The sequence below is a fragment of the Echiichthys vipera genome (assembly GCF_963691815.1).
Source record: "Echiichthys vipera genome assembly, chromosome: 8".
In the NCBI taxonomy this organism is placed as follows: Eukaryota; Metazoa; Chordata; class Actinopteri; order Perciformes; family Trachinidae; genus Echiichthys; species Echiichthys vipera.
In genome coordinates this window covers 10,017,016-10,039,234 of record NC_139833.1, presented here as the reverse complement: position 1 = coordinate 10,039,234, position 22,219 = coordinate 10,017,016, and the positions used below count along the sequence as shown (strand labels likewise).

At 41.1% G+C, this 22,219-nt stretch overlaps 1 protein-coding gene across 2 annotated transcripts; it reads right to left on the bottom strand.

Moving 5' to 3' along the window:
- Positions 1-4,068: 4,068 nt before the first annotated feature.
- On the bottom strand, positions 4,069-22,012 carry LOC310949944 (polycomb protein SCMH1). Of its 2 annotated transcripts, none has more exons than XM_083917568.1 (17): positions 21,881-22,012; positions 21,212-21,355; positions 18,511-18,582; positions 17,713-17,790; positions 17,362-17,432; positions 16,992-17,226; positions 16,439-16,527; positions 15,956-16,202; positions 11,923-12,167; positions 10,752-10,943; positions 9,258-9,384; positions 8,755-8,955; positions 8,325-8,495; positions 7,350-7,472; positions 6,352-6,480; positions 5,113-5,246; positions 4,069-4,904 (listed from the first exon to the last, which is right to left on the bottom strand). In XM_083917568.1, exons 3-17 carry the CDS (start codon positions 18,533-18,535, stop codon positions 4,785-4,787), a joined length of 2,187 nt encoding a protein of 728 aa, XP_083773694.1. In that variant the 5' UTR covers positions 18,536-18,582; positions 21,212-21,355; positions 21,881-22,012; the 3' UTR covers positions 4,069-4,784. The 2 variants fall into 2 exon arrangements, with proteins under 2 accessions (XP_083773694.1, XP_083773695.1); XM_083917569.1 differs by having other exon boundaries at positions 15,956-16,199.
- Between the last annotated feature and the right edge of the window lie 207 nt (positions 22,013-22,219).

Below are 22,219 nucleotides of genomic sequence, written 5' to 3'. Positions count from 1 at the left end.
CATACACACATTCAGCAGTCGGCACACAACCTGATCAAACAGGCTAACAGGGATGCCTCAATATCAATATGGAGTCAGGGGAAGATTAAGGATTAATGCCTCATTTCTGGTCATTGTGATCCTTACACCTACAGTGTGTTGGTAGATTATGGTGGATCCATTATTGGTGCAAATGAGAAAATCCCATGAGTGGAAGGTATACCCAGAAATTATAACTTAATAAAGATGTACTGGAAATGTGTAATTTGGAAACAGTATGACTAAACTGAGCGTTACCTTTCATCAAAGAGCTGTTAATTCAAGATTCCCCCAGTGTGAACAACTGTCAAGCAAAGAGCGAAAAACACAACGAAAGTGAGAAACACAGTGAGAAGAAAACTCGAGTTTCCCAGATGAGAGGATGAGTTATTTATTGACAACAGGGGCACGTTTCTATATGTGTGTGTGAATATTGTGTGAAGAGGGCACATGTTTGAGCTTGTCTGCTCCCAACAAGAGAGTTTTTTGACATGTTTTGTGTTAAGTGTGTATGTGTGTGTGTGTGGCAGTTTGTAGTGGTGTATGTGTGCTGGCAAAGGGTAAACAAACAGCAGATCTCAGGGCAGGGTTCATCCAGTGGACATGTTGCTCAAGCCGAACTTCCTGATTTTCAAGCTAGTCACCTTGTACCTCCACCTGACATGTAGTCTTATTGGGCGCTACTTTCCCCTCCCCTTGCTTCAAATACCCATCATATCATGTCATAAATATTTCAATGCAACAGGCTTTCTCTGGAAAACCGAATCAGTTTTTGAACGGTTGTATTCTGCTCCCAGTCTTTTTAGTAAAGCTCAGCATCTTCTAAGCAACCAAACCTTTCCTCTTTCTCACACGAGGGCAAAAGCAATAGAATTACATTCCTCTTTCTTTCTTAGAGCCATATAATTTGGCTGTGTCTCAGTAATTGTTTTGTTTTCCATCCTGCTGAGGAGGGTTTTTTTTTTTTAAAAGGCAGCCATGTACCTTGTGAATGCTGCATCCAGAGGTAAGTTGCTGATTTTGGCATGTCGGGGCAGGTGACACAGAGGTTGCTTAGTGACTAGCAACTCCTTCTCTGACCCCCCCTCCCCAAATCAGGGGGTGAATGGTTTGCCAGCTCTTTGAAGTAGAAGAAGGGGGTGTAAATAATTTATTTTCCCGCACACAGCTGACACTTCTTCGTTGAGCCGGCTCAAACACACCGAGGTGTCCCAACAATGTCTAACGGTGGTAAATATTTAAGGGTTGTGTGATTTACACAGTTGAGCCAAACGGAGCAGAGCCGCAGTTTTGCAACAGTGGCAGAAAGTTAACCTTGGTGTCAGCGCATACTCCAGTAGAGCTGGTAATATCCCTTGTTAATATGTGTTTTATTTGTTTTCTACCTGCATGGATGGGTTTTATCATGCAATTCAAACTGATACAGTTGGATATACAATTAAATTCCCTCTTAAACTCGTTCATTGTTTTCTAGTTTGATGTGTCAGAACCTGTCAAGAAGATTACAAGGAAATACTAACATTTAACAGCATAATTTGCACATTCAAAACGAAAGTAAATATTGCCCATTTGAAGCTTAAAACGTTAAATTTGTGTTGACAGTGTGGCAGCAAGATATTCTTGCCATGACACTTTATTGGAAATGTAATGTAGAGGTGAATCCGACAGTCTCAATAAAGACTGAACATTCAAGGTAGTATTTTTGGGTTTTTCTGAAGTTCATATTATTGTGTTCACCTCCTTCCTGTACTGAAATTTTTATTTGACTAAGGCTCGTTTAATGTGAGCAGGGAAATTACGTGGGCTTGCCTGTGAGAGTTACCGGTTCGTAGACTGGAATAGAGGGAAACCGTATTAGCACAGGCTATGTTCTGTACACAGTGTCTTTGTGAGCAGGGCTTTAAGCCTGAGTGCTAATCTGGTGACAGTGGCAAGCACATGCTACCAAAGACAGAGTAATGGGCTATAGGCAGGGGGTGGAATTAATACAAGAGAACATTTCTTGTGAGGCTTTACAAGTGTTATCCTGTCAGAGAAAGCTACTATTGTAATATCAATATGTTAATGCCAAGGGAACTCATATGCATGTCATATTCACCTATGTATTTGTTTGTGTGCGTGTGTGTGTTCATGTGTGATCCGTGCCTTTTCTGCACTCGTGGATAGATAATACCCACGTTGCCGTGTGACCAACATTTTCCTTGTAGGAAAATCCTGACATTAGCCGGCCCACACCATCTGTACGCACGAGGCTGACAGGGTGAGCGTGTTAGGGTGAGGGCTGTCAAGACAGCGCTCTTAGCAGATATTATCTCCTAATCAAAAGTCACTGAAGACAAGCAAGTGAAGCAGGTAAGCAGCCTCATTTATGGAAGGTAATGAAATCAGATTTTCGTAAAAATTCGTAGCTGAATGTGGCTTCGGGTGTGCTTCCCTGAGATGTTTTGGTTCCTGAGATGTAATCACGTTTTCCTTTTCCATCCCTTATTATTTGGTTATATAAACCCGCAGAAGTGTTCTAACAGCATGCTGAGAGTTCGGTATCAGCTGGAGAAAGTGGTTGATTGAGCTCCCTTATTTTTGCACTGGTTCTTTAACTGTGCCTGTATATGTCTTCAGAGTGCAACATGCCAGGCTGATTCTGCAGAGAATACAGTATTTCTATACCACTAGACCTGAGAAAGTCGTTTTTTTCCCACAGTTATGACTGATCTGCAAGCCCACAAAACTTCCTTTCATACATAGTGAAACTGCCTGTGTCTATATGGTGTACAACTGTTGGGGCAAAGACAGTGAATGACTCAGGAGGAGCACTGCACAGCATTGTTGGTAAATATCAAGGGCAGAATTCCCCCAAAATACCCGATACGACTGTTATGTCGTATACAATAAACATAATCTATCCTGGTTGTCTGGTTTTAGATAACCCAGCCAGTCATGTTGAATATCTCTTCACCTTCATTCCTTCACTTGAATACTTTACAAGATCTCTGCCTGCTGCCCTATCAGCAACACAAGAATGGCGCCTGATAAAAATCACACTATAAGCGCTAAAGTAAAAAACTGGCTTCACAACCTTCACAAACACAATATAGAGCACAAGGAGCTGTTATTTCTATTATTAGCACTGGCTTCATGCACAACACTTTGGCTACTATTACACATCAACAAGCTCAGGCATCAGCCACGAGCTCTGAGCTTGTCACATGTGCGTGAGCATAACACACAAACACAAGCACAGATTGTGAGTATGTGCCGTACGCTCTCACACAGAGAAATGCATTCATACTCATCCATGTCAGTTAGGATCAGTTGGTTTGGTCACTGTTTTCAACCTAATGTGTTATGTTTTCCTGTTTTCACGAGGAGGATGTGGTTAGATTTTCTGTCTTGTACTGAGTTGCTTCAGTAGACACGTATTTTTTCGCCCACAAGCCTAATAGCCCACTCATGTACTGACAGAAACAATGACAGCAACATTTACCAGAAACAGCATGAACAATAGGTTGACATGGTCATAAAAGACAAGGGTTTTAAATAATGGTAAATGCATGAAATAACTACACAGCATTACAGGAGAAATTCTGACAACGGAGAAACTAATTAATAATAGGAAATCTTTATGTGATAAAATATATCACTGAGATTATCATGCTGAGTGTACCAGATGGAGATTTGGCCACACATGGCAGTACATGCCAGTGAGTCCCAAGGAGAAACAGCAAGGGGACGTGACTGCTAAAAGGTAGACTACGCTGTGCTGCCCTCTGTTGGTGAACTGCTGTAACAACATTAAAGAAACAACAGTAAGTGCAAACAAATGCATTCTTTGAAATACACCCTGAAAATGTTAGACCTACATTTGTAAGTGGCATCCAATTAAAGGGACATAGTAAATATCGTACTAATGAAAATAACAGGTAAACAATTAAAGTGGTGTAATATAAGATCACAGATTGTGACTTTAAAGGGTTAACATTGCAAAACAAAGCGCGGAGAAAATAAACCAACAGTTGAATTATTATATATTTATTGAACAATGTTAAGTACAGTATGATAGGGCTCTCCATGTAGGAACTCTAATAATATAGTATAAAAATTAAAAAAGTACAAATAACAAAGACAAGACAAGGCATTGTAAACAACATCCAGAATAAGAATAAAACAAACAATAAGAGATATTTCCTCACGGCAGTATTTTCAGAATAAAGTGTTTTTTTTTCTTTTCATAAAAAATGTTTTTCCTCCTCATAGTTAATATTGTTGTAGTTGCAAAATTGTGCCTCAAATCGAGACATTAACCAGAAGTGTTCCCAAGTGTTGGGATGAATGTAGCGTTTTTTTCTTCTCTTCCTTTAGGGTTCTTCTAGCATCCCAAACAAAACAATACAAGTCCATATATCCATGACGTACAAAATATGAAATGTAACTTAATAAAAGCAGGCCAAAAAGCCTTTTACAGTTAAAATGGCAACATATGACTCTTCAAGTTATACTGAAATGCAAAACAGATGACGGACAAGTGGGTGATCCTACGTATCCCATGCTGCCTTAGGGCTGGATTGTGCTACACAAAATAAACATTCCTCATTGGATGAGGTCAGGACAGGGGTATGTCATACCAGATATGGTGGTCTGAGGGAAGCTGCTACATGTAAATGGTCAGTATATGTCCAATATGTAATGAATGATATACTGATCCTAGAACAGGGAGATGGGGTTGGAGTTTAGTCCTTTGGAAGGCTGCGGCTGGTCAGTGGACCCCCTCAAGCCCGTTTGAGCTTGTCAATGTGAAACGTCAATTTGAGGGCAGGACCGAGCTTCAAGCCCATATATTTCATCATCATGTCGCTACGCAGCAACAGGAGTGCTTTTCCGTCAATCTCCTGTAGCAGAGAGGGAGGGACGATTAACACAAATGTTTTTTTTTGGCAAAGCTGTCCACCAAGTTAAGTCTTGCAAATGTACTAAACAAAAACTGACGTATAGTGTAATCTAAAAAGAATACATACACTATATACCATATAGACGTACATTTTTGTCATATAAACTTTACATTTCTAAGGGTCTTTACCATTATGAAAGAATACATACATGTTTTCTGAAAAGGTCAGCGTGTGGTGCCAGTACTGGGTCGATATCTCTGATATACTGCATGACGTCCTCCACTGTCCACAGGTTGGGGTCCTGACCACTCGGCCTCGGGCTCTCCCGGAAACTGCCTGAGCCTGAGAGTGTAAAAGCACCGACTCAATCCATGAAGACAAGTCATTCCTTGGGTATTCATTCAGCCTATGCTATTATGTCGTTTCAATTTTTTAGCGAAGATCCTTTCACTCACCAAGCACTACAATACACTTTAGCTTGCAATACAGAAATACCATTAAGAAAAATAAGACATAATAATCATGGGCCAATTTAACTTTAATTAAATAAACAAGACAACTTAAGCTCAAATGATAGTATTTCTCACATCAGAATGACCATGACGGCCCGCAAATTTCCTTATCTGCCACAGTCTGATAAACTGTCTGAGGGGACCCAAAATTCACAATCATGTGAACTGCATATTTGCCGACAAACACGTTTGACCACATCAATGACACAGAATGTTGTATGAGCGAACAAACACTCATTATGGACTGGATCCGCCCCTTTACACACCCTAAGTAATTCTAACTGTCTGGGAGGTTTAAAACCTTTAAATTAAAGTGTTCATCTTGTAAAGGTGCAACTCTTGCAGAAAACAGAATGTCACGTCTATTAGTCACCTATTAATATAGTTGTGACACAAATGTTTAAATGTATCATTATCAGCCTCAAAAACTCTATTGATTAAAGCCTACTTACAGTTGAGTCAATTTGATTCTTCTGACTTTAAGGTGTGCATTCAGACAGACGACAGCACTGCGTGGAAATAAAAGGCAGCTGCCTCATTCAGTTAAATGGAGTCTTTCCCGCGACGAAACCAATGCAGAGGGCTTCACCAAAAAATTGCAGGGTTGTCAGGTACTACGGTGGGCAATTAAATATGTGCAGGTGCACAATCTTGGTAGATTATTCTGTAACGTGACCTGCATATATCTAAAATGGAAGATAAAATAATTGTTGACATGGTAACCTTTTAGAGAATTCTGTGTCGGAGTATTTTATTATTTTTTTCAATACATTTGGTGTCTGACAAGCCTTCACGCTCTTTTTCCCAGTCTCTTGCATTTTTCATTTTAAATTTTTGATTTGATCACCCACTTGGATGCATTACAGTCGCTATCTTGAAGCACTGAAATGTGCAAATGTATTGTCAATGTTTCCTGTATCAGTGCATCGTCCTACCTGTAGAGTTATGACGCAGCAGCTTGGAGGGAGACCTTAGGCCAGGAGTTTGTACCGTAGAGTTTGGGGAGAGGGGGCTCTTCTTTAAGTGCTCTGATGCGGCAACACCATTGTCCATGAAGGACTCACCTGGGGACAATGCACACAAAAGACTCACCGGTGAGATAAAATCAACACATAGATGCTTGAACTGTACTGAAGCAACAAAAGGGGCCACCAGCCAAAAACTAAACCTATATAGAAATATGAAGTAATTAAAATGCTACATGCACGACATGACTTCATGATTTATTTCAGTGATATGCCTGTAACCCTCAGAAAGTATGACAGTGATTTGAGTGTGTGGCCTGTTCTGGCCTGTGAAAGTGAAAGGCCCTTTTATGGGGGAGATTAACCTTTTACATAAATCTCTTCAAATATTCCATTAACTTAATTAAAATCTAAGGAAATTGAAAGATGATTAAATGATTAACCTCCTGCCCAGGAACTTAATACGACTCACTCCTGGGCCAAGAGCTGCTTCTGTTTTACTACCTCCTTTTATATGATTATATAAGGCTTTACTGGACAACTCAGAGCAGTCGATTATTAGAATTAAATGTCCTATATAAAAGGTGGCGCAGCATTACAGTTGAGAGCCACTGATTATATAAAACAAATACTACACATGAGTGGAAAAGTGTTTAATCAGTCCTTTGATTTAAGTACTTACTACTTAAAAATATCTAATTATGAACAAAGAAAAATATCAACCAAAGGTAATAAAAACAGAAATTTAGTAGCAAGGAGTAGCAGCATATACACAACTTATGATAGACTACTTATAATATCGATGACTGTAGTCAGAGCAACACATCTCTCACTTGCTCTGCCTGAATTCACAGTAAATGAACAAAAAAATAATAATTGCACCTTTTTATAATTTATGCGTTACAGGAATGAGACCCAAGGTGGATTTTAAAGAAGAGAGGGAAAATCTTGACATCAAAGTACCATACCATCAGTAGAGTGCCGGTGGATTTTGGGTAGTTTCTGAGTTAGTGGACTGTTGTACTCCTGAAGGAACCGCTTGGAGCCTCGCCCCGGGCCCGTCGTTAGGCTGTCTCCAAAAGTCCTCCTCTCTAAAACCAGGATATATGGAGGAAGAAGTCATTTATGTTACTTTTAGAGGTGAGAAAGGTAAAGATAAGCGCAGACAGGCCAGTAAAAAAAAAAAAAAACACCTTACCATTTCTGTACTTTTAATTACTGCTAAAAATATAGAACTTGAGTGAGTGAATTTGGTTTGTATCAGTGAAAACTATGGTATGTATTATGTTTTACCATTAATCTTCAATTAACTAATGACTCTAAGAAGCTAAAACGTGTCAGCACAAAAACACACTGTGACTCTGTGGCCACACTAGAAGGGTTTGACTTGTTGGATAAAAGATGAAAAAAAGAGGATATTAATCTACAGTTGACACAACAAACACTCATCGTGGCAATGAAAACCATATTTCATGCCACTTATTTTACTCCAATAAATACCTTGATGTTAGTACACTTCTAAATGATGGCTGTAAAGCTGGTAGCCAACAAAATGTCTTTCATGTCTGATTTATCTTGTTCACAAGAAATCTAAAACCTAGGCATGGTACAAGTTACTTGTCTTTTGTACAGTAGTGTAAAAGATAACACGTTGCACCTCCTGTGAGTATTTACATGAGTAAGGCAGACATGTTGTTGTATTATTTAGCCCATTTATTCTTGTTTTCTTGTCAACTTTAACAATGTGTAGACATGCAATATAATTGCTCTCTGGAAAATGTGTAAAGTCTGCTGGTTTGCAGCATATTAAAGAAAGCCAGAATCAGATTTTGCTTCTATGAATGACGACAAAAATATCAACATAGCTGCTGAAATTAAATTTACAGCATTTGCATTTTGCATTCACTAAGAAACGGTCACTTCGGATAAACAGTATCACTGACCTGTAGTGTATGTGTGACTATCGTAGTGCAAGCCTCCTCTGGCGACAGGCTGGCTGCCAAACAGAGGATCGCAGTGAAGGTTGTGGCAGAGTTTTTCCAGGAAGCGGAGGACGTAGGTGACACTGCTGACTGTGGGCAGGGTCAGGGTGTGCTGCTGCTTGTCAAAGTAGGCTGGACGGGGCAAACAGGGGGCATGGACAGAGGATCATGTTCTGTTCAATGTAGTGAATAGTCCTTAGATGTGCATGCAGGGTTTCAACACATCCTCATGGACAAAATTTTTACTTTTCCATGACCCAAAAAAAATTTCTTTGACCGTTCACAACGTATGACACAAACAGAACTGACAGCCACAATGAACGGGTAAACAGTTAAGCAAAAGCCTCCTAAAATGCTGTTTTCTTTTTATTATGAGAGTTTAAATTCCCACCTGAAATGACTTCGCCTCCTTGCCCAGACTTGAGGCAGGCGAATACTGTGCTCTGGTTTTGGGCGGAGTCCACACAAGCTTGAACACACTGCTGAAGCACCGAGGAGGCCCGGCCTGGCCCGAAGTGGTCGGGGAGCTGCTGGATACGCCGCTGGTCCAAATGGGGACCCACTTTGCCGTACTTGTTGAGGTACACACAAACTAGGGGGGAAAGCAACAAGCAGAGGAGTCAGTATTAAAGGGTAGGTGACTTATTTTATCAACAAAATGCTTTTGTAATTTAATAAAAGGCACTAGTATGTATATCTTTAACCTAGTTTGCTTTGCATGTGTTAACAACTATTTGGCAGATTCTGTTGTTGACAGAGCACAAAAGGCAGCGACAGTGAGTGTGAGTGTATGTGCGAGCGTGTGAGACAGCATGATAGATGACTAAACATCCGAGACAGATATACCCATTAGTAATAATGTGCAGTATGTCCAGTTCTTAGGACGCTGTGTACCTGTGGGGGCCTGTAGTGCAGAGTTGGGGATGGTTGCATTGTCCAGCGGTACAGTGCTTGTGTCGGGCTCTGGAGTGCTGCTGGTGGGAGACGTGGGGACTGGATTAGGTACCACACGTGGTTTTCTCTGGATACAAACACACACATTCAGACTTTTTACAGCATTCGTCTCTTTTCTGGTTTGTTACAATCAGTACATTTGATGTACTCATTCAAACGTTCATAATACCGCATCAAATGTAACTCTTAGTTATTATTTTTTATATTTGCACTCTTAAACCTGAGGAAGGCAGTTTATTTTTGGCACTGTTGGGCAAAAAGTCCATAATAATCTTTCATCATATTGTAGCTCAAGTGTTTTGAGAGAAGCTTCCCTTGCCTCTGTTTTCAGAGAGAGATTCACATTCTGGCTTTTGCTTTTAACCTACCGCAGCTTAAAAACAAAGAGCCTCCCTCTAAATGTAACATGGTGTAACATCAGTAAACAAAACAAAGATCACAAGGAAAATGCATGACTCTGCCAAGTATTTCCATTAATCTCTCTTCAGTACATTATTGGGACCTGACGAGTGAAACTAACCGCTTTGCCAGCATACATTTGTTGCGGACAACCACAGAGTTTATATAACAGTTGTTGCCTTTGAAATACAAACCAGGTGTCTGTTCCATTAGCAGTTCCTGAAATGGGGGTACTTTGGAGTACTGCAGGGAGTACATGATCTTTTTAAAAATGTTCATTTAAAAGATATCAATCATGCATAATTTATTAAATAAGTATACCATAAATTACAAAATAATTCAAAGTGGGTACATTATTGAAAACAGTTGTAGAGTTGTACTAAAACCGTGAGCGTTTCCCCCAAAAGATTTGTTTGTTTGGACATATATGAACACAGCAATCGACAAAACAAGCAAAGAAGGGGTAGTGTCGGCTTGCTTCCAATCGATTCCCTGGAGAGGTTCAATTACGTGGGAATGCAATCAACCCAACAACCCTGAAACAACTTAGTCACAACTGTGGTTAACACTCCAACATAGTCCTCCAACAGAGGCCAGTGGTTTACTGAAGCCTAATGTTGGGTTGGAAGACAAGAAGCTAGTGAAAATGAGTCTCGGGTTGACCTGGAAGCGATCAAGTAAAATGGCTTTTTTGTGTTATTCAGGTGAAAAGAGAAGAGGGAAATCTGGCTTGAAGCTAATTCTTCCAGTAAGATTTCTGACCAAAAGAGAACTGATCGCTCCCTCATGACAACAATGAAACAATTGTATCATTTGAGCCCCTGAATTGAAAGGTGTTAAAATTCCCTCATAACAATAGTTTTATTCTTTTTTTTTTCTTTTTTTATCTGGGCCAGTTTCAGACTAAACTACTTGTCTAAGTAAGGTGATGTATAATGTGTTCTAAAAAGGGCATCCAAAAGCTTCCTCCTCATGCAGCCAAACATATAATATGATATTCTGTGGTTTGGTTTTGTGTATGTACCGGATGTCTACCTTGCTGCCAGGCTTGGGCCCTCTCTTCTTTGGGATTTTGATAGGTTCTTCAGGGGCCTCCGCCTGCTGCAGAGCTATCCTCTGGGTCCAGTTGGCAGGCAGCCTGCCCCTGGTTCGCCCTGGGCCTGTTACAGGCCGTCCTGGGCCAGCCATGGCATCCTCCAGCCAGCCAGCTCTCTTCGCCCAGCCCAACTGCAAACCAAGACCAAGGGAGACAAAGAGTCAAGTGGGGTAATACGCTACAATGATAAGGCTCTCCCTACAGAGATACTTGTGTATTACAGAAATAAGCACTTCTTTTGAGACATCTTGGTTTACTGAGCTCATTGTATATACTGCCAATAGTATTTAGCCATGTAGATACAGTAGTTAAATTTTGAGTCCCTTGTTTTTAACGGCGGCTTAAATTCTCAACATTTAAATAATCCTTGGACCTCCCTGCGGACAGACATCAACCGTGTTTCCATCAAACACTTTCAGTATAGTACCTTAAGTACTGTACAACTGTATATAACCCACAACAACATGTACCTAAACATTAGATCTGTTTTGCGTTTCCATTACAGACAGTAGCCATGTTAACCGTTGTTAGACTGTTGTTTGTTGTTTTTAGTTTTTACATTTCCATCTGCATTACTTTGATGTGAGTGGAAGCACGTGGACAGCCACACGCTAAAAATGCGCTGAAAAAACCTTTTCATTTCTCAAAACTTCACCCAGCTCTTGTTGCATTTCCTCTTCACAGACGATGCAGAGGAACGTCAGCACCAATTGTGGACTTCAGAGTTCATAGCTCAACGTTTTCATATTGGATAAGTGTGCTAGGTACCTCAACAGAGAGGAAACGAAAAAAAGGGACGGAACAGAGAGGTGCTACTGGTACCATCCACAGCTTTTGACAATGGAAACGCAAAAATAAGCGTTCTAAAATGTAATGTACTGAAATGAACCAGACTGCTTGTTGGAAATAAGGCTATAATTCCTTTAGAACTGCAGAAATAGAGGTGGAAATCTTAGACACGGAAATCACAAGACCTGGGATAATAAAACCCAAACTATCTGCATGGCTAGACAGCATTAGATGTAAATGAGAAGACTTTTTTTTTTAACTTGACTGAACTGCAATCGCCTGTCCCTGATTGTATCTCTGACTGAACCACTTCATTCCTACCTTACTGCCAGGCTTGGGCCCTCGTTTCTTGGGGATTTTGATGGGCTCCAGGCCTTTGCCTGGCTGGATGCTCTGTGGTCCCAATGCTGAGCCCTTCTGATTCCAGGGCCCTGTCACCTTGGTTTTCCTGCGGCCTGGCTTGCGTCCTCTTTGACCTGGAGGTCTGCCCACCGTCGGCGTGGGGTGCATGGCTGGACTCTCCACACTCCCGTCTGTCAATGCCCCAAGGCTCTTAGGCAACACTACTGTGTGGGCAAAGATGGACAGAGACACAGAAAAAGAGGAGTTGAGAAATATAACTAGGGCATAACATCTAGTAATACACCTCCCGGCCCCCCATTTAATAACAGGGGCTACATAGAAATATAATTAAGTTTGTCAAAGAGTAATTATTTTTTCATTAATTGTATTTGTGAGCTTAGAATAATATTTCTTCATCTGAGTATTCAATCTGAAATTTACACTCCCTTTTGTGGTTGTGTAATGTGACGGACAGGAGAAAAAGAAACAAGTTCATTTAAAATCAACTATACCACACGATTATTGATTGATAATGTAACATGCTCATAACACCAACACAGCCAAATGACTCATGTATCCAACTGCATACACATCCAAAAAGCCTCTAGGCTGTTGGCTACAACGTCCCCATTTGACTCGAGCTGCAGCCAACCCAGAAGCAAGTTACACACTCATTGCACATGGCTCATCAGGTAATAGCATTATGCACCAAGACTACAAATACCCTTTTCAAATGCTAAACAACACACAATGCACCACATCAATTATATTCAACGCAGAACTAAATCCAGACAGTTCATAACACCTGAGCTCGAGTTTCTCATGCCAGCCCAACAGCAGAGAAGGTCAAACATTCTCAGCAGTAAAACATTTTCCCCCTCACTTGAACTTCCTTCCTCAGTTATAAGCCTGAGGACACCGCATACCACCTCACAGACTGTAGAGTGCTTCAAAGCGAGAGAGTGAAAAGTTAGAGAGAAGGAAAGAGGGTGAGAGGTTACATCAAGAAGTGCATGCTCCAGTTCACTTCAGAAGACTGCTCATTCTGTGAATCTTAACCTTCCAGTGAACTCAAAGGGTTTAGTCGGATTTTCTCCTGCATATGAATAAGGTCGTGGAAATCAAGAGTCTTGAGAAATTCACTGCAATATGATTTCTTTTCATGGTAGTCAGATTGAAGGCAAAATAATTCATGCAATAATACATCAATCATGATACACTGTCTTGCAATAAGACATCAATACACTGCTAATGGCAATCATGGTGCTTTATCTCACAATAGTAAAGGTGGTCCATCCACATTACATTAAAACATTTTCCACAAAAATCTAACGGTATCTACTCATGCATTACGTTTAAGATTTTAAGAAATGTATCAATAGAAATGAGGAGAACAGACTTTTGTTTGTGGTACTCAAAGCACAGGGTGACAGGGTTAATCCTCCCAGAGACTGTTATCTAAACTCCTGAGCAAATAAAGTCTACCCATTGGCATTGTCAAACAACAAAAAGTAAGCAAGACAATATGTATCATTGTGGTGGTAATGGACAACAATATATCAGAATTGTATTGTGGAATCAGACAAACAGGCGTTACTTGCATAAACTGACAGTGATCCATAACGGAAAGATATCCAGCCAGAGGTGAAGGGGGAAAAATGTGTCGTTTTGAAAGAAAGAACAGCAGTAATCATAGATGGTTTGCTTTTTCTCTACCTTGACCTCCCTGGTGGCTAGAATAAAAAGAAGACATGTGTGAACACCTTAAAAGCCAGAGGAATAAACCCTAATATAGAAGTAAGCTGCAGTAAATTGATCTCTCTCACTCCCACCCATTATCACACCCTTCTCTTTTTGACAGGAAGCATTTCAGAAATCACAGGAGGCACTGCGGGAACACTCGCATGGTTAAATCATTTAGAGTTGGCCTGGGTCTGTATTAAAAGGTCCAATCCAAGTCTTTTTTAAAATTTATTATAAAGCAGGTCAAGGTGCTATAAAATACTGTCAAAGTCGATCCATCCACGGAGAAATATATTCAGAAACTTCTGTACAATTGTGTTGTCACATACACACATATACGTATATATATATATATATATACGTATACACACGTATATGTATATAAATATAAAATTACTACTACAGTGCAGTTACTGTCATTCCCCTGCTGCAATGACTGTACAGAGACGCCAAGAGCGCAGATGTGGAAGATCCCGAAACGCTGACCAATCAGAACAGAGTAGTTTTTTTTTTGGAAGGGGGGCTTCAAGTGACAGGCGCTACAGTGGAGCGTTTTAGACAGAGGATGAATGCAGAAAAAGTCGGACAGACATTGAGAACAATTGGGTTTTTGAACATTAAAGCATGTCAAGGTACTAGCAGAAACCAAAATACAAGGACAAATAGGACAATATGGGACGTTTAAATACATAAAAAAACAACCAAACAAGCCTTGTACTTTATATAAGCCAACACAGCTGGCAAAACTTCAAGAATGTTTGCATGGAAAACAACCACAGTATAGCCAGGATATCTGGCCTCACATGCACCTGGAGACACACACAGACACACAGACACACACACGCACACACACACACACGCGCACACAGACACACACATACACACACTGCACAAACTAAACTGCACTGGTATTCATCAGGGATCAACCAAGACAGGTTTACAAGGAGCGTCCACATTCATTAACACAGGTCTTGGCTCGTGGGGCTGTATTTATCAAACACACGCTCACACGGGCACACCAATCAATGCAAAGCTCAGACTGCAGGCTGTGACTTTTCATAAGGGAGCCACTGTAAAGCTTGGGAAAAAAGACACCTGATTGAGTAAACAGATTGGACAGATCCCAGACAATATGTTTAAAAGGTTTAAAGAGCTTGAGGTTACATGTTTATTGATCAATGGCAGTGCTTGTATATACAGCCAAACAAACGCGCAACAAGCAAACCTTTTTTTTTCTCCCTCTGCTGTGAGTGCACTGAGTTCACTGAGTTCACAAAGCCACCACTGCAAGCTTCCAATTACAGGCAGCAAACTTCTCACACTATTTTAATCTATCACTTAAACAGCATTTTTGAAATTTCATTCATCTTCACTCACCGCTCGACAAAAGTCAAAAGTCTGTTGTTGTCTGCACAGCTGTCCTCAGATTCACCCTCTCCTTCTGCCCTGTCCTCTTCTCCCACTTTTCCTCTGTGTTGCTCCTCCTTTTTTATCCTTTCTCTTCCTCTCTCCTCCCACCATCTGCTGACAATGTAAACAATCGACCTCTCACAGCGTATGTCTGTCTTTTCTCTTCGTTTCCTATCTCCTCTCTTAACTCACTTCTCTTCGAGGTGTTTAATCAGACCCCTTTAGCCAGGGTGCCAACGAGAGGCCTGTGGAGGGGCAACCCGGGCTCGTTTCAACCGCGTCATGGCTCAACTCTGCCAACTGGGGGAGTGCCAGGCCTTCATAAAACACTAGCAGGCTATAAAGGCATGCCTTGCCTCCCCATATCCCTCCTTCTTTTTCACTCTTTCAGATACTGTGGATTCTAACAGATGAATACAGCTGACCTCGTGGCTGATAACACTTGTGTCCTCTTCTCCATTTTATGTTTGCTGTATAACAAATTGCTTACTCTGGTTCTTCATGTCAAGAATGCAAACAACCTTTGAAATGCTCCAGCTTTAAAAAGGAAACTGAGTGGTGAGGTGAAAACTCCTTGTGTCGCGGACGCAGATCAAACCACAGGAAGAACTGGATGTTACAGGATGTTAGAAGTCAATTCTGCAAATACAATTCAAAAGTAATCTGAAGAGAGATTCAATTCCATCAGGAATCAAAAATAGCAAACTCATGTTGATGACTTGATCAACTCTTGCTAAATAAATAGTACCATTATGAAAGTTATTACATTTTACAGTATTCCAATCTAAATAAATAGTCTTACGAAGTAACATAATATAATATGTAGGGATCTAAAACACCCTACTGTTAATATCCAGACCTTTGGTGCCAGGCGGCTGAAGGTTGTCTCCAGTGAGGGCGCACCAGCCAACAGGGTAGATGTCACGCGAGTCATAGCGGCAGTAGTAGTCAAAGGCACCCCGCCAGCCATCAAAGGTGACCAGCACCTCGACTCCACGCAGTGCACCCACCGTAGCCGGGCAGATAAAGTGGGGATTTTTACGGTCCACCGCCTCCAGCTTCATGCCTATCTGGAAGGAGTTCTGCTCCGGGGCGGGCGGCTCCTGCTGGGGAACATAAGAGAAAAAGTAAGAGTCAGGTGTGAATATCTGTGCATTTATTTTTAAGGGGGGCAATAAATAAATAATAAATCTTCTACCAGACATTATGATGATCTTTTATGGATCCTGGTGAACTCTAGTATAAAATATGAAGAGTAAATAAACATGCTTATTTTGTCCCTGATATAGGACCACGACTAGTTTTTCAGAGCGTGCTGAGCTTGTGAGTTTTGTACAGGTACCTTGTGAAAGATGCGAGAGGGTGCCATCTCAGCTCCATTTAGTGTTTTCAGAAGGAACATGGGCCAAGAGGACGCATTGAGACGGAAACCTGAAGAAGAGGAAAACTGTTGTTATGAAACTGCAGCAGTTTTAAATCCAAGGGCTGCGTGATGAACATGGTGACGTTGATGTAGACAAATCATGGAAAACTGAAGATGTGACCTTGGCTCTGAAAAATCCATATGAGTTTTCACTATATTTTGACATTTCATAGACCCATAGAGGTTAATTATGAAAATAATGATCAGATTAAAATAACTTTTTGCAGCCCTAAAATGATCAACAACACTTTGTGGCAACAGTCTAAAAAGACAGTGTTCTTGGGTCTTTTCCAATGGGTAATACAGAAATGCTCCAGGTAGGAGGCTTTCTAACCTGTGTCAGGTCAAGCTGTAAAATGACAAACTGACATCCTGTGCTGTTAGTCACTGACACCTAGTGGACCAAAATGAAAACCCCTAAAAAATTCAGAGAAAAAGAAACTGTCAGGAGAACACCTTTGTGTGTCCTTACCAAGCGGTGGCTGCAGCATGCCTCCGTTCTTCTCACAGTTGCCAATTGGCTGGATCTCTGAGGAGTCCACGAGGCGCCAGAAATCGTTCTTGTTGTCAGACCCGTCCAAGCGTAGTCTGAGCCGAGAGCCCGTCAGGCCCACAACTGTGGCGATGCAGGTTGACGTGGTGTTTCGCGGGTCCTGCGCTTCCAGCTTCATCCCTGCCTTGAACTCGTTAAGTGGAGGCGTGAGGCTCTAGATAGTGACAACAGACAAGTTGGAGACAAGTTGAGCATTACAGCAGAGGAGAATGAAATTAGAGTAATCACTCAATCACAGGAGAGACGCTTGATGAAAACAGTAAGTAGCGGACCTATCGATTATGCTCACCTGTCTGAAGCAAGCAGAGGGTGCAGCGGTGGCTCCTGTCTCTTTCAGGTATTTCTCCCAACTGAAATGCCCTGTAGAAGAACATAAGTAGCAACAAGAAATTCATATCACTTTACAATAGTATTAATGTATATTCAAAGCGGTGCTAAGTTAGATAAATGTTCCTGATTTTATTCTTTTTACGTTTTGTGAGCGCTAAAACACGAGGCTTACAATCTATTATCAACATTTGTAGCAAACTTTGTCTTAATGATTAATAAAACCATGCTGAGGTAAATCCTTGGGCACTGTTGCCTGTTGGAATTGCCCATAACTGACTTCATACATCAGTGGCTGCTGTGGGTTATTTACCTTGGTACTGTGAGGGCACTCGGGAGGGCCGTCCACTCCGGGCATGCTTGATCCTTCTGGCATCTTTCCACTCTATAGCTAGAAGAGCCGAGAAAGATAGAATAAGCTCTCAACTACGGCTGACTTTCACATCAATATCTGCCACGCTCACTGCTCCAAACACTGCTAGAACAACATGTGGGAACAGATTTGTTCTTAAATGACCTGTACGAGTGATTCCACATCCACCAATTTCCTCATATTTTGAAATTTCTCTTACGTACAAACAGAATTTACAAGTGGTTATGTTTTTTAAAATTCCATTGTCATAATTGGACCACTTCTTTATTTTAGTGACAGTACGACCATCAGGTAACGGTGTTAACAACACAATAGGACATATGGTGCAGGACACGGAGCCTCATATGGTCATATTGGGGTTGTTATTTATACTAACTAACAATTCTCATGAACGTGTGCTTATTTATGCACAGGTGGCATTCAATCATGTTAGTGTGGGTCATTTACAGTTATCTGAAGTTAGGAGCGTTTGCTGAACCTGACGTGGCATGTTCATAACCCCACCGTACGAGAAGAAAGTTAAGATAATAATACAAAAGTGTTCTTGCATGAGGCTCATTATCTGGTATTACAGGACTAATTCAAGATGATATATGAATCTTCCTGCACAGTAAAAACCAAAGGGATTAATTGGAAAGAACTCAAACTAAAATGTGCATACTCCTAACTTTACCTGCAAGCTACTTTGCATACTTGTTTGTTACAAATCATACAGTGAATGGTGTAATAAATCCGTACCTTTCTGTGGCACAGGTTTCCTCATGCTCCAACAATACTGACCAAGCTCACAACACAACAGTGGCCTCCACTCTAAAAACGAGAAAAAACAAACAAACACAAAAAGAGGCAGTGTCACAGCTGTGTGGAATAAAGAGAAGATCTTGGTGACTCTTGTAAATTTAATTTATCAAGTCTGGAGAAATATGTAGTCACGGCACTATAGTGCATCCCTAAAAAACAAGGTGCAAGCATCATATAACTCAACTTGTATGTCTGATATAACAAGCCAATGCAGTACATCCTAAACTTCGTCATAACGTTATTTCAAGGCAGAAATGTGTTCCTTATTATGCACAAGGCTACACGGTGGTGTAGTGGTTAGCACTGTCTGCCTTTCTGTGTACCATGATGATGGTCTGTTCTCCGGGTTCTCCGGTTTCCTCCCACAATCCAAAGAAATGCATGTGTTAGGTTAATTGATGACTCTAGAATTGCAATTGTGAATGGTTGTCTGTCTCTGTTCGTCTCTATGTGCCCTGCGATAGACTGGCGTCCTGTCCAGGGTGTACCTCGCCTCACGCGCAATGTCAGCTGGGATCGGCTCCAGCACCCCCCGCGACCCCGACATAAGCGGTTGAAGATGAATGAATGAATTATGCACAAGGCATCTAGACTATTTTTATTTGATGGAACCGAACACAGAACCTCTAAGGTTTGAATTTTCTAATCAGTAAAAACATAATATAGCACAAAGAGCTGGAAAATAATATATGATCCTCTCAGACAGAGTGAATTCCTCCAGATTTAAACATACTTAAGTGCCGTGCTGTTTTGGGTTGTTCTGAAAGCGCCATAAAACTAACATGATGGTTAACATCGTTATGAAGAAAAGGGTGATTTTGAGGAAATCTACCCATCTCCTTGTTGTTCAATGAAAGGGTTTCTTTTTATTTGTGGGGGGATTAGGTACTCTGCATCTAACTCATACTTTAAATTTGTTAAGATTTGGGGTCCATTTATTTATTATATCAGAAAACAAATTAATCAGGTTTTTTAAAAACATATTATTTGTACATCCCCAGATTGTATCCCAAACACGGGATATATGCATGCAATTATCTGTTAGCTTGGCAACCTTTTTATTTACCTATGATTTTTATTAATTGTATGTCGGTAGGTGTATCAGAGTGGGGACCTGTGTGTGGTCTCTTGTTTACGTTTTGGTATATACTTGTTTTAAAAGTTCAAAATAAAAATTGAAAAGAGGGTGGGATGAACTGTATGTCACGGGGTAATTAAGAGAGCAACTGATCAAACAACTGATCACACCAAACAAAACCCCACAGTATTCAGAGCCAAGGTTAGGCAACCATATGTTAACTGCACTGCATTTCAAAGGGAAACCAGAGAGTTGCCCTTGTTATCTTTGCAGCTCAAAGGCCTTCTCTCCAGGCAGGGGGTCGTCATGGGAGGCAACCAGAGGCAGGTTCAACAAAGAGACCCCAAAACCATGCCAATAATGTACTACATATGGATTTAATTAGCCCTTTCATACTTTAAGATTCATTTAAAGATCAAAATACATACATGCTGTGAATGTGCAAACGGCATATGTAAAGTAATTGATTTAAAAACGAAGGGGACACAATATGAGAAACACCTCAGTATGAAGAAAAAGGATAACAGCAGCACAAACGAACATTTAATCAAGACTTCTCTTAAAAAGATGTCAGTATCATTTAGCTCACATTGCTTATATTAAGCCACACAATATCCCTTAAACTCTGCCATGCAGTAATTTCACGAGAAGTGAAACATCTTGCATTTTGACTAAAGAACTCTGCGTTACTGTGCGAAATATTTACAAATCAGTGTACATGGCTTGGGGAACCTGTTTTCAGGCTCAGTGGCTCCTGTAACCCAAACCTTAAGCTAACCAACACTACCATCCAGACACAACAACATCCAGGTCAGCAGGTCAGAATGATATAAACAAGTGCTTCGAGTGCTTATTCCTCTAGTCCCACAGTAACCACAGTCCAGTGTGACATTTATTAGACGTAATAAACATCCAAATAATACCTAATACAGAGTTTACTATAAACAGGGCATAAGGAGGGCAGTGCAGGACATAAAGTCTGTGAATCATTTGTCCAGGTCATCATTATCCTCAAAGCAATTTCAGTCCAAAGCAACTGGACTTGGTTATTTGTCTAGGAAGACGTTTCACCTCTCATCCAAGAGGCTTCATCAGTTCATGTATGCATCTGACCAGGACCAGTCTTCCAAGCCAAATAACCAAGTCCAGTTGCTTTGGACTGAAATTGCTTTGAGGAGGATATAAAGTGTTTAAAGAAAACATGTCCACACTATGTTATGAATTAAATATGAGTTAGTAAAGTTGTAACCATTAGCATTGTTAACCAAATGCTAAATATTTGAATTTGCTGAGAAAAACACAGCTTCATTTCGACAGGAATTGAGAGCTTTTCACAGGGAAAAGTCAAAAATACATAAAATAACATAGAGGGGCAATGAGAAAAACACAATACATCAATGATGTTATTAATACCTAGACGTCTAGGTCTTAACTGTGTGTATCACTGTGAATTGACTGTGAGCTCATTTAGAGTGTAATGTGTAAAATGCATAAAAGAGCAATAACAGAGGGCGCACAAGGTAACTTAGAAAGCGTGCTGTTCACTATAAACATGCCTACCTTATAACTTCATAACCGTTTAGCAGCGTCTCTCCTCCCCGGATGATTTCCTCTTCAATGGAAGTGCGCCTTTTTACTCCGCCGAGGGGAGGTGGTGGGGGGGTGGCGTCCAAATTAAGGCGGCCCGGTGCCCGTTTTAACCGTCTGGGGGAAAAAAGTGACAGGAGGACTGGCTTTAAAAGAGAGCTCAGCGGGTACACACCGTCTCTCTTGTTGCTGTTGTTTTCGTTTGCGGCTCAGCGTCCTGTCACTGCCACTGCCACCGCTCCTACATCCACACGTTTTCCGTTTTACAGCCAAAAACATCGCGTTTCTCCCGTTTGCAGAAATTAGTTGCGCTCCAGTCAAAACACAAAGCAAACACATGGGCTCCTACCCCGCTGTCCCCCCTCCTTCTTCTCCTCCTGTGTGCTATATTCGCATGCTAATTTGCATGACAGCGTCGCCAATTATGTCATTCAGGAGTTAACACCACACCGACGGTAGGCTCCGGGGTTTAAATGAGAGGAAACAACAATGAATGAACGCCAAACATGCACGCAGCCAGTGCAGACACCACTTCCAGCATGCTAGTGCTACACAGACATGCCCACTGCCCGGGATGCTAACTTAGCATGCTAGGAAAGCTCGCTGTAGCTCGTTGACCTGGTTATAAATGTTAGAGCATACCACCACTGAAGGGCCGGCCGGTGGTGATCTGGGCTCAGCGCTGAAGCCGGACATAGAAGGCGACGTTGCTCGGTGTTATCCGAGGATTTTTTTATTTTTTTTTATACCTTTGCTAAGTAACGTGTGTGTTTGTTTCTGGTGTGGATTTAGCGCATGTCCGCCATGTTTTTTTCTACACGATGAGGAGGGGGTGTTTTGCCAACATTTCTTGTTGGGCAGTCAGTCAGTGAGGCAGACAGGCTGGGGGATGGAGAGAGGGCGAAATGGCGACCCCTGGCGGCGACGAGGATAAATCAAATACAAAATGTATACAAATATTTTTCACAAATGTAAACACTA

Coding starts and splice junctions, on each gene's coding strand:
- LOC310949944 (XM_083917568.1), bottom strand. CDS start 18,535: ATGAGGAAACCTGTGCCACAGAAAG. Junction 12,168..15,955: donor TCAGCCGCCTGGCACCAAAG/GTCTGGATATTA, acceptor TTGCCCACACAG/TAGTGTTGCCTAAGAGCCTT. Junction 9,385..10,751: donor GGCCCAAGCCTGGCAGCAAG/GTAGACATCCGG, acceptor GTTTGTATCCAG/AGAAAACCACGTGTGGTACC.